The sequence below is a fragment of the Dicentrarchus labrax genome, unplaced genomic scaffold (genome assembly GCF_905237075.1).
Source record: "Dicentrarchus labrax unplaced genomic scaffold, dlabrax2021, whole genome shotgun sequence".
Lineage (NCBI taxonomy): Eukaryota > Metazoa > Chordata > Actinopteri > Moronidae > Dicentrarchus > Dicentrarchus labrax.
The window spans coordinates 21,189,778-21,202,740 of record NW_026136706.1 but is presented as its reverse complement, the minus strand read 5'-3'; the positions used below and the strand labels follow the sequence as shown (position 1 = coordinate 21,202,740).

The 12,963-nt window shown below is 39.8% G+C and overlaps 1 protein-coding gene across 2 annotated transcripts in view; it reads right to left on the bottom strand.

Moving 5' to 3' along the window:
- The window catches only part of itgbl1 (integrin, beta-like 1), a 42,185-nt gene that overhangs the window by 8,123 nt on the left and 21,099 nt on the right, over nt 1-12,963 (bottom strand). The window contains exons 8-9 of one of the 2 annotated variants that reach the window (XR_007885274.1): nt 6,096-6,212; nt 39-208 (exon numbers count right to left, since the gene is read on the bottom strand). Coding sequence is in view for 1 of the 2 variants with exons in the window: in XM_051404649.1 (XP_051260609.1) it covers nt 39-185; nt 6,096-6,212 (264 nt within the window). In the remaining variant the exon portion in view is untranslated. The remainder of the gene's footprint in view (nt 1-38; nt 209-6,095; nt 6,213-12,963) is intronic. The other variant, XM_051404649.1, reaches the window with a different exon arrangement.

Below are 12,963 nucleotides of genomic sequence, written 5' to 3'. Positions count from 1 at the left end.
AAGGAAACTTTTTAAAGATTGAAAAACAGATTGTTCACCTTTTCCACTGCACATGACTCCGTCGGAGGTCTCACAAAGCTCCTTGCTCTGGGCGTCGCTCATGTCACAAGACCTGGGGAACTGGCACAGCTTCCCGAACCAGCCCTCCTCGCAGATGCAGCGTCCACATGAACAGTAGCCGTGACCTGGCGGTGGAGGGCAGAAGGGCCTTTATTTAAAGGAGACAGAATGTGGAGCATGGCCATGAGAAAATAGCCCACATAGAAGAAAAGAACTGATAAATAAAGCATTCAAAGATAGCGTGAAAAGTCAAGAGCAATGCCACTGGAAAGCGAAAGGAAAGCAATAAAGCATATAAACACAGAAAGTTGACAGTGCAGACATTGACAGTAATAGGCAGTACAAGGAGACAGAGCCACAGGAAGACAAGAGACGCAGCAGGCTTATTGTATTTCCCCTGGGGACATGAAAGGAACTGTCATCACTGGTCTTGTCCTGTCCTTAATAAATCTCCAGCACTTCAGAGAGAGATGAAAAACAAAGAAAGGCAATGGCAGACAAAAGCTCACAAACATGCACACACAAACACACAAGAAACCAGGGACGTTTAATTGGTTGAAAGAGGCAGTTGGGTGTTGAGATGCCTTAATAGCCGACGGCATCACTGTGCTTTTAACAAGCACATGTACACACACAGACACACTCTCATTCACGTATGCCCTCCTTCATCTCCAACAGAACCCTCGGATCACTTGCAATGTGTTTATTTCAATACAAATCACATCACGTAGAGGCAGTTGCGTCATTGATTGATTCCTTTATGTTCACATCTGGTCACAGATGCCAGGTTGAAGAGGTGGTAATGAGCAGAGCATTTTTCCATCATTTTCTTCATCGTAAATCCATACTGTGCAGCTGGAAATTACTGGACGTCAAGCTATATTGATTCAATCAATCAGCGGCTCAATTCAGAGTTGAGTTGGAGTTTTGTGATCCATATATCTTACAGCCGTTTAAAAAATAAAAAATATTTTCCTGATAGATGCAGCTTTATACTGATGAAAAATAGGTATCAAAGTTTTTTTGAGGAATATATTTAACATTAGATATTCGCTGTCTTGCCAAGAGTTAGATTAAATAATTGATATTCTCATATTTGTATGCTAAGTATGTATGCTAAGTCAATTAGCATAGCCCAACATAAATGCTAGAAACAGGGGAAGCCTGGTTCTGCATTCTAAAGACGCCTGTCCCATTGCCTACCAATACCTCTAAAGTCCACACTAATTAACATGGAGTCTAACCTGGAGTCTTTTTGCAATCAACAGAGACTCCTGGAAGTGAGGCCAAGACAAAAAACACAACTTTTGGTTTTTACACTTTAGTTATTGTACAAATTAAACAAACAAGATATAACATGTTGATACTGGTGTTTCTCTGAGTAAATGATTCAGGAAGAATTCAAATCTTCAGTATCTTGAGGGACATATCTTGCACAGAATATAGCTAAATACCAACTAAACAAACTTTAAGGCAATGGATTGTTTATCCAGCTTTAGATAATACATCAATATTGGCTGTCTCCGCTTACTATCTCTCAATCTCTATCACCCGCCCCACCTCACCTCGTTTCCTGATCCTGAATCAATCAGAGGTACAGGTGGGGGGTGGTGTATCAAAGATGTGCGTGTGTGGTGGTGGTGCTGGTGGGAGGATATAAATGAAAGTTAGCTATAGCTTCTGTCTAAGCTAGAGTGGAGTGGCAGCTATGGCAGGCCACGCATGGCTGCCTCAATCAGCCAGCCTGGGAGAGCGGTTAATTGCTTTGGAGGAACATCAACCTAGCCCTCATTCAATTAGCCTGCACCTGCCTTTCATAGAGCATGCATTGTGCTATAGCGTTTAGAGGTGGACTGTGAAGCGGAGGTGGTGGTGAATCTGGCATTTAACCCAGCAAAGATCTGTAGTGTATGCAGAGAGAGAGTCTGCCTCTGCTGAGGTTAAGAGTTCATTGCCACAGAAAGAGGCTGGAAGTAATGTGAGGAAGAGGAGAAACCACTGAGGGAGGGGGTAGGATGTAGGTACACCACACAGCGTGTGGCTCCAAACATTTCTATCTTTACAAATCACCCAAAACTTTGATAGATAAACTTGTTTCAGGAATTTTCTAGAAAGGACTGTCTGTATCTTGAAACATTCAAGTACAAGACAGATAGCTGCACTAGAATAAAGTAAAAATAAACTTTTTATAAATAACTTGAAACACAGAAGTTGAAATGATTCATAATGCTGATGCTTTTCACTTCTTTGACCAAAATAAAACTCAATTATGGATAAAAAATATTTAAGAAGAAGAATATTTGTGTACATCAGGACCTTTACCCTCATAATTACACATTTCTAGACCAAATATGTTATAACAAGCTCACAAGGCACCTCCCATTTTAAATGCTCTGAGAAATACAGCCTTATTCTGCTCGAAACAAGAACTGAATCCTGTTTCCTCACCATGCCGCAATCTATTGTGCATTGCTCTGTTACTGACTGATCATTCATCGTTGGTAAATATTTCACTGGAGCTACATCAGTGTTAAAGCCATGGCAGTTAATTAATGTCAATAATGGAAGCCATGCATAAACTCCACTAGTTCTCCTTGCTTGAAGTCTGAATGTGTTGTAAATCTCAGGGTGTTACAGAGAAATGGAAGTCATATGTCACATCTGTCTGTTTTATTATAATATTGATATTAACCAAATACAGTATTTGGCTGTTATATATAGTGTGTTGATGTGAATTACACTATAAACTCTTCTAAACTCTCTTCTGTGTGGTACTAAACTTAGAATTTAAATTAGATAAACCATATCAGTGCACAGTGTTATTAACCCTCACACTACCAGCTCTGCAGTCAGACGACCATCTATAAAGTTAGCCACTGAACACTCCAATGAATGCTCACGCACATGGGAAGTGTTCCCATCGCTACCATTTATCCTATATGACATGAATGCAACTTCAATTCAGAAAATGTGAATAATAGTCTGAATAATGAGCACTTAGGCCTTGAATGCAATGTGGACATTTTGGCTGCTCTCGCCCCTTGTTGTTTGTGTTTGGAGAAAAAAACCCTGTGGACTGAGCTGACTGATAAGCTGATCTACACTGAAGGACTGAATTATATGCAAGCAGCCTGTGTCATTGCTCACTTCTCTCTTCTCGGTTGTCTGCACTGAGGCCCAAACATCCAGGGGCACTGACAGCACTGTACCCTGGATTGGGGAGTTTTCTTAAAGCCCAAGCCATAAATGTACTTTCTGTTTGATCCCCAGTCTTCACTCTGGGTACCTGGTTTAGAGAGCTTCACAAAACACTCAATAACTTCCAAAAGCCTCTGTGTATACAGACTTAATTGTCAGCCTGACAGCATGTCTGTGCGTGTGTGTGTGTGTGTAACTGCGTTGGTGTTTGGTGCTCAGGCTCTCCCTGGACGCCTCATGAAGAATTGTCTCTGGATAGCCAAGCACACAATGAGGCCCAGTAATCCATTCACATAAATACTGCATCCCCCTATAAAGGAGAAATTTACCCTCAGATGCTGCAATGCACCACTGATACAAAATGGCACAACAGACCAAAACAACATTAAAAAGCCCCACTCACAGGGAGGCGCTTACACAAGCGTATCTGTATGTTAAATGGGTGGCTGAAAGAAATAGACTACATGTCAATTTAGGAATGAACACAAATAGTTTGAGCAAAGAATATTCTCAAAGTGAAACAGACACCTGTGGGGAGAAAGCTCATTGTTGTTAGAGAGGTTTGGGGAAATCGGCACTCTGTTTACTTTTTGGAAAGCTGTGCATGTGTCATGTTGTATTACTTTTCCAGCACTTTAAGAGCTTCTCCTTGAAGACGATCCAGAAGATACAACACAGTAATGAAACAAAAAAAGGCCTGTGGGGAAGTATAGAATCAACACAGTAATGTTTCTCACAAAACCCTTACAATGAAAATCAGGTTTGGCTGAATGAACAACACATTTCATCCGTTTTTCTCTCAGACTATTGGTTTTTGCTGAAGAAGAATATAACTTTTCTCCAATTTTCTTCTGCTTTTCTTTAGGAACACCACAATCCTTAATTGCACCTTGATCTGACTTCCTCTCTCTTGTCTCTGTCTGACAGCACCAGCAGCTGCATAGGGAAATATCAATTTCAATTGAGCCTCTAATGTTTTATTGCAATCTATTCATTACAGCAGTTGTGCCTAAATGGCTCAAATTAAGAGCACAAACTTCCCAAGACCTCAGACAGAAGCTTCAAAGGCTTGGAGCAATTTCTCTCAAATTCAGCTCAAGGGTTTAGAGGGTTGTGCCTGTGGATATCAAAGAGAGCAGATAGGATCACACTGTATTGATCTTCAAATTCAGCGTCTGCTCCTGGCATAATTTCAAAGTGGGTGAGTGTACGTGCGCACATGGTGTACAAAATGTGTGTGTATTTTTCTGTGCAATAATTAGTAGAGTAGTGTAACCATGTCCAGCACATCAGCAGATATACACTTAATGTTTGGGTTCTTAAATGGAGCAGTGAAGTGGGTGTATATGTAAAATGTTCTTAATTGTAAATTTGCTACATTTGATAACATGTGTGTCCCTCAACATAGAAAATATGGGAGTCTCAAGGATATACCAATAATATGTTGCAGTGATTGGTTGTAAATACATCAAGTCTGTTTTTAAGAAATTTATCTTTTTCTGTCATAGTTTGGCAGTACAGTACAAGAATGGCTAGTAATGGAAGTACTATTGTACCCATGTACTTCAGCATTACTGTAGAGAGGGAGGCAACCGGAGACAGAAGCCAGAGCCATAGCAAATTCACAAAGCTCTGTCATTGCAATCAGGAAGAACATAGCATGTCATAGTGGCTGAATTCATTCAAAACAGACTCGGAATCTAAACCTTTTAAACCACTCAGGTTTCTACACAGTGTAATCATTTAGCTTCTGTTAGCGTCAACAGAATCTTACCATCAGTGATTCAATGTTTCTCACTGAAATGCTCCTTGGAAATCGTAGTTGATTCCTCCAAAATTTTTTGATATACACAGCCTTATGTTACCTTGGAGATACTTCTACTGTCCGTCACATCACATGGGCTATATGCAAGATCATTTTCACATTCTTAACCCAAACCTCACAGACTTTTGTCTGTGAGGCTAAGGCGTATGAGTGGTCCACACTGGATTGGGCAAACTCTCTTAACTGCATTAATTTCTTGTAAGTTGCTTGTTTTAACCTGGTGAGTATCACATGTTCATGACTAGGTGCACATTCATGAATAGTGATCATTTGCAAAATTGACTTCCGCTGTCAGAAATCAGTAGACATATTCGTAAAAATATGAATACAGCTGCCAATGACGGGTCAGTATTGTAACAGAAATAAATAGAGAATGGTTTGACTCCAAGTTAGATGCTCAAAAACATCTAGCTAAAGCAAAGTGGCCATTGACTTAGATGGGAGAAGATCAGGGGGACATGAAAGTAACGAAAATACACAAGAGAGTATTATACAGTGGGATTGCGGGTGTAGGAGTGGGAGAATTTCCCTAATAACTACTAAACTGTATGAGTTGCCATATCAATGACATCACAAAATCTAAAAAGAAAGAAAGCAAAATTAAATTAAATTTGATCTTATATCTGCAAAATATTCCATATTTATTCAGATTAAGGTATTATACATCCTGCGTAGAAAGATCTGTACATCATATGACGGGTCTGATCCAAAAAATTCTAAACTCTGAAAGTATGTAAAAAACTGATGAAAATTCTCTTATGTGCCACTTGTGAACAAATCTTCTTGTACAAGTGGTTCCATTGTCAAAAAGAACAATACTTACCAAGGATGCCTAAAAATACACCTCCCATTATTCGAACTCTATACAGCTTGAACATTAATGGTTTTGCCATTTCTTTATTGCCATGTTCTTTCAATTCCCTCAGTTGCTCACACACATTGAACAGCCCTTAATGGACACGACCACTCAATGAATGTGTATGTATGGGTGCGCGTGTGTGTGCGCTCTCACCTCCACAGACCTCTCCACCGATGTCCTCGCACTGACGGTCGTCACACTCACAGTTTTTGCCATGAACCCGACTGTCCCCCGGTGGGTGGCAAGTGCACTGTCCGCACTGGCACTGACCTACAAAAATAGAGACGTCTCACATCTGAGCACAGCATTGTTTCATAGCAGAATTTTGTTTTAAATAGCTGTTCAGTACTTTTTTATTCAACCTGTAATTCAGGGGAGTCATTTTCATACCCACAGTAGATGTGTGCAATGATTGAATGATTTAAAACTAGACCTAATCTGCCTGACAACATTCCCTCCAGCCACACGGGGAAATCTTATATGTAAATCAGTCACTCCAACAGACACTCACATGGGCTACGCACCCACACATACACACACCTCAAGACATTGCTATCCCACTTCAATCAGTGAGCTGCCAGTGAAGGAGGCCACAGGGGAACTTACTGAGTGAGCATGCCGGCTAATGGGGAAACTCATTAGAAAAACATCATCTATTCTGAACTATCATTGGAGGTGTGTGGTATACCTGCTCATTGATCATTTTACCAGGCTGCTCACAGTTGTGTTAATAGTGGACATAGTGTAGGCCACACACAGATACTTGGAGGATTAGAGGGAGAAATCTCTTTTAAATGCAAGTCATGCTCACGCTTCATATGGTCTTTGTTATGCATCCAAACTTTTTGCTGAAAATACAGTAACTTAGCCATTTGTTTATGTAATCATGCTTCTATAACAACAATTCTACTGAGGGGTGAAATGTGAAAAGTTCAACCTGAGAATACATTAAGAATGTCTTATTACTACTTTAAATAGAGCTTAAGAATAACACTGCATAGAAGGTATTACCATGAAATATGAGGCACGCTCTATGCTTTACTGACAAATATAAAGAAAATATTTCTTTGAAATCTTTCAGATGTTCCTATCCACTGATTCTGCAGACAAAAGACACCCAGAAGGGCTACAAACAGGTAACCTGCCCACCATGAAAAACAATTGCACAAAGGGAAATTCCCAGCTTAGCGAAGACAGATGGTTAAAACAGTGGCCCTGTTTCTCTTTTCTCCAGTTTTTATTGAGCCGGGTATATCCTTTTTGCACAATCATTATTCACTCTGAATGTTTTCCTTGTTTGTGGCCCTGCCAGGTACATTTTGTGTTCAGTGCCACTAAATAACACCTAAAACATATCCATAATGTGTATGTGCCTGCCTTTATCTTTTGATGACTCATTGAGTGGAATTAGGGGCAGTAAATAGAGCCAAACATGAATTAACAAGACAGCCACTCGACTGACAGAGTCATCTAATGTGTTGTCAATGTCACATCACTGTCAGTTCATACACACACACACACACACACACACACACACACACACACACACACACACACTAGCAACCTCTCTTCCTGCTTCACATACAACATACCACCATCTGCTCTGGGGACTCCGTTACCCCAGCAACTGGTGATGTCATAACACCCCTGCCATATCGATTATCTCTCTGGTTGTCAAACACATAGCATGAACGTGTGTGTATGTGTGTGTTGATGTTTAATTTGTCATCCTGTCTGAGGTGAGCAACACCTTAATGACAACGTCACATCCATAGACACCAGCCTGAGACATTCTGGCTATATTTCTCAAAAGCTGGGCGCAAATGTATGTACACATGCAGGGCAGGTGAAGGAGTGGCAAACTAATTTTTACCCTTTTAGTGAGCGGAGATACAAGTTAAGTCATGTGGCAAAAACTGGAAAGGGCTAGAGCAGGATGAATACATTCTTAAAGTTTTAGCTTTCAGGTTTCCTTTAAGGTTAGGTTTCTTTCTGTTTATCATATCTGAGTATGTTTAAATGTGCAACTAATGAAAAATAATTTGTTTAGCCTGTTCACATTACATGAACTGATGTTTATATTTACATGAAATAACCTATATTATACTATTTCTGAGAGAAAATACTGTTTGGAGTTTTGTTTATTGTAAAAACATTCATTGAGCTCCTTAAGGATGCCTCCTGTACTCACTTATGGTTTTCAATGCATAAACCTCAAGTCTCTGTAGAATAGCTGCGTCTATGCTTAAAAGGACAAAACACTGTGTGCTTAATATTTTACAGGCAGATGCCATATCAAAGGTTTTAATTCAAGTATCCAACCTGTTAAATTAAAGACTGTAGATAGAACATGGCTACAAACAGTTAATCAACTTAAAAGAAAAGCTCCCATATATTCTGCAGTGGTAGCAGGACAATCATTAATGCCACCTGTTATAGAGACATATGGAAGTTGTGTTTTGATGTGCAATTAAATGGGAGCTTCCAAATTCCAACCAAAGGCGGAGATGCAATGTTCAACAAAAACAAAGATGTGTGACCTACCTAACTGAACTGTGTCACATTTGTTATAGTTTCATTGGTCTGAACCAAGCAGAAGTGCATGTCCATTTTCATGCCAAAATGAGTACCAAATTTGTGCTGCGCTGGCTGATCTACATAAACACAACCACAGCTGTGGTTCTTCTCACCACAGAGCTGCGAAATTAACACACAAAAGCACAAATGTTCTCGCATTGCACCTACATTTGCACTTCTGACATCTCTGCGGCTGGAATAAAAAAATAAAAAAACAAGTTCATTGATTTAAAGAAAAACATTTAGGCCGTATTTACTGATATTCACTGCACTACTTAAAACAATACATGACTTAGATTAAGCCTGGATGTTGGAAACAACTACTCCCAAAGATTTTCAAAGAGACTCATCACTTAACACCACCGTGGATTGGCAGTTTTAAAACCACTCTGGCAGCCTTCTTAGCTCGAAAGCTTGCTTTGACTTGATTGCATTGTCAGTTCTGTGACAGCTGCAATGAGTTCAGCATCACGCCAAATACAATAAATCCAGTGTAATGATTTCCCCACCTCTTCCACCCCAACGAGCTTTCTCCCACCCTGTATTGTGAATGAAAGCATTCCATTAGCACCCAAAGTGAAGCACCAACCAAATGAGTCTATTGTCACTAGCAGAACGTATTAAGTGTATGATAGTTGTTTAAAACACATACAGTAAAGTACACGATATGAGTAGGCAGCAGTAATCGATCTATTTAGATGCATAGACGAGCAACAACTCACCATCCATTGCTACAGAGACAAAGGGTCTTATTTTCCGGGGTAAATACCACCATTAACACACAGATAGTGCTGAAGATCTGGTTAAAGGCAATGCAACATCATTATTGTCACATCATTAATCACAGAAGCACGAGCAAACTGGTGATCTTAAAGCTGCCCTCCACTGTTTTTACACATCAAGATCCTTTAACTAGTCAAGGAAAGTACTCTGCCTGCCAAATCAATTAAATAATGTCTTCTGTGGCTTTGGAGGGAGCTTTATAAAGTTTAAGATAGTATCCATAGTGATGTCACCAGGGTTATTAAATGAAAGTCTGTGGGTGCATGGGCTATGAAAAACTTTGGAGTTCACCGGTCGCAGAGAGTCAAATCGAAGAAAGACACAATCAAACTGCATTATAGGAAATGTAGGATCCAGTGTTTCGGAAGCTCGAAGACCCACTGAAACAAAGCAAATTCAATACTAAGTTCTAATCCACGGTCCTATGCTAAAGGTCCAGTGTGTAACATTTAGGAGGATCTATTGGCAGAAATGGAATATAATCTTCATTCATTTGTTTTCATTACTGTATGAAGACCTGAATATAGGAATCCCTGTGTGTCTGTTACCTTAGAATAAGCCGATTCTATCTACAAACGCTGCAGGTCGAAACGGAGGGTGAAGCGAGTGAGTTGCAATCAAAACATGTTTGAATATATTTATATATCCCTCACTTTTCTCCTCCTGTGAATTATTTTTCAGGTCTCATCCTGGATTTAAGGGTGTAATTCATGAATATATCCAATGGAATGTGGTCACGGGGGACCAGCTAACACCTTCTATTATACTGTATAAAACTGCTTTCAACCATTAGCTCAAGGGTTGTAGTAGATCAAAGAAGACGAAAAATATCAGAGCGGGTGTGTGTTTGAAGAACTATTCATCTCTACAGCTGTGTATAGTTTTGTATTCACATCTTTAAGCAATCCGATCAAATCTCAAGGATTTGATCAGATCCCTCTTCAAAACGATTGGCTACCCCTTTATTTTCGGTCCCATTTTACAAGCAAAAAACACTGACATTTCACTGGGCCTCTAACCTCTGTGCCAAACATATATCAGCCTCTGCTGTTTCAATTTTCACCATGTTTTATAATCTGTCCCTTTCCAGTTTATCGTACAGAAGTAGAATAACAAATTGGTGAACTACCCCTTAACAGTTAGGTATTGGAGTACAGTAAGACAAAAGGAGTTTATGTGCCAATTAATATTAACAATTACATGGATACTATGATTTAAGACTACTACAGGCCACACTTGAGAAAGCAGGGAAAGGAATCCCAAGAATCAGCAGAAAGATGTTGAAAGCAGGTGTTTCCTTGAGGAAATACCACAGTATAAAGAATGTGCTATCCACCAGCGTCTTCCCTCCACCTCAGGAAGAAAAGCTCTGAAGCTGCTGTTTCAAATTTCAAGGCTTTTCCGCTCAAGCTGCCATCTGTACCAGCCGCATTCATCCATGCCTAAGTGATTTTCTACGTCTGTCTCCTTTAGTTTCATTCTTACTCTCCCACCCTGCTTTCTGTCTCCTTTCATTGTGTTTCCCATAGACCTTCACTCCGCTCTCTCCCTTTTCTTTCCCTTCATATCCTCTGATATCCATCGAAGCCAAAATACTAAACCAAATGGGCGTCTGGAAAAGACAGTAAACCTCACGTAAACACTCAGGTATATATGCACGGCAAGCATAGTCACCCTCTTTTGTCTATCTAAACAGAGGCGGTGAATAGTATGTTTGGAAATGTATGTATTGTTAATAATAGAGGAGCAGCAGCGTGAATTGATGACATGCAGATTATACTTTCAACATGTAATAGACATAAATTCTTGGCCACAGGGGAAATTCGATTAAGCAGTGTCTCATATATTTAACATTTCAAATCCTAATCAGAATCTATTACTTTAAATTTAAGCACAGGATATGTATTATTATTAATATTTATTCAACATTGTGCCATGTGGTATAAATGTACACTCAAACTTAAACTTAAATTGTCACTGAATGGACTGGGATGCCAGAAGAAAAATGCAATTTTTAAAAGGAGCGATTTATGGATCCCATTAATTGTTCTATTGCACGGGGTAATTTAAAGTTCCATTTTGTTGCAGCAATTGGAGATAATTTAAAGGTACTGCTGGAGGAATTAAAGCTAATTAACTCTCCCAGCACAAGTTAATCTTTGCTGTTTCATTATGTGAGGGGGGCCACTATGCCTGCTCAACACTGTTGTTGTGGAATTGGTTTGAGGCGGTCAAAACCAAAGTCTGTTATGGAACAGACACAATATGTAATGAACAGCTGATGTATTCAAAGACACCAAATTGCTTCTATTTGTAGAGTGCGTTTAGCCAAGGTTGAGGCATCATATAGTAGGTACATAAGCTTCATTGACCATACTGCTGTTATTGTGCTATTATTGGCTTATGGTGATGTTGACTTTTTAATGTAGCCGTCTCCATGGTAGCTGCCACGCCCTATGCGTTTCAGGTGCCTGATCTAATCAGCAGCTTTTCCTTCCATGGTTGTGAGGGACGTCTATGGCCACTATAATAACATACAGCAGGCTGCAGTCTGCAAATCTTTTCGTACAAAGCAGCGACTGAAAGGCTGTGGATTCTCCAGAGACGTCCTCCACAGTCAAATGACACAGGAAATCAATGCTTCACATTAACCCCTGATAAATCCGCAGATTCTTGAGACCAAGAAGGTTGTGCTCCTTATAGAATCGCTCACCGCCGCCTACATTATTAAGCTGAATCATCAAAGAATACAGCAGGCTTTACTGTACCTTTTCTTATTGTCCTGTCATCCTGAGGTACAGAGACACTGCTAGGTATTCCCCAGAAAACTACAACAATGTTTAGAGCAGTAGGAGCAGTGCTACACTGAACAATGGCAGCAGCACTGTAGCTGATTGATTAAGGCTGCTGCATCAGTGTAAAATACGAGTACAAGCGATACCTCAGAAGACTTGTGCACTGTGTAGCTACCTTATTTCTCTTATTAACAAATGGCAATAGCGTACTTTTGGACAATGCAGGTTGTCAATCAGTCTAAGAACAAGTGTAACGAGACCATTGTGCATTGTTAACTCTGGACGTAGGCACAGTATCTGATCTGGAAAAACCTATACCATGATTTTGGTTTTGCTTATTGTTGTCTAGCAGTTCTATGGAGGAATTAATTTGTGACTGATGTAATTTCAAGGAGGCTGTACAGTGGATGATCAATTTCTTGGCTGATTTTCAAGCTGAGAAAACCTGCCACAGTTTCTAGAAACATTCCTTCTAATCTATCAAGCAAAATCAGTTTTTATGTAAATCCAAGGCAATATATATCTAAGACTTCCCTGGTTTATTTTATTTTTTCTAAGGCACTGCTTCTCATCTGGATAAACTAGCTACACACACAGTCTGAACATCTATAGCTACAAAGTCACATATTTCATTCTTGGCTTTAGCTTTGCACAGTTTGTTGTCCTCCAAAGCCAGTTTTCTTCCTGTCCCTTCTGAAATGTAGACATTCATCCATCTGCTTCCTTTTGGGGGAGTGATATCCAAACCTTTACTGAAACCTGACTATAAAGGCCAGATTCAGAATGGGATTTCACCTCACCCAATTAGTTTTTATGATGTTTCAATTTAATACAGTATATTCTATACGTGGCCAAGGGTGTTTACA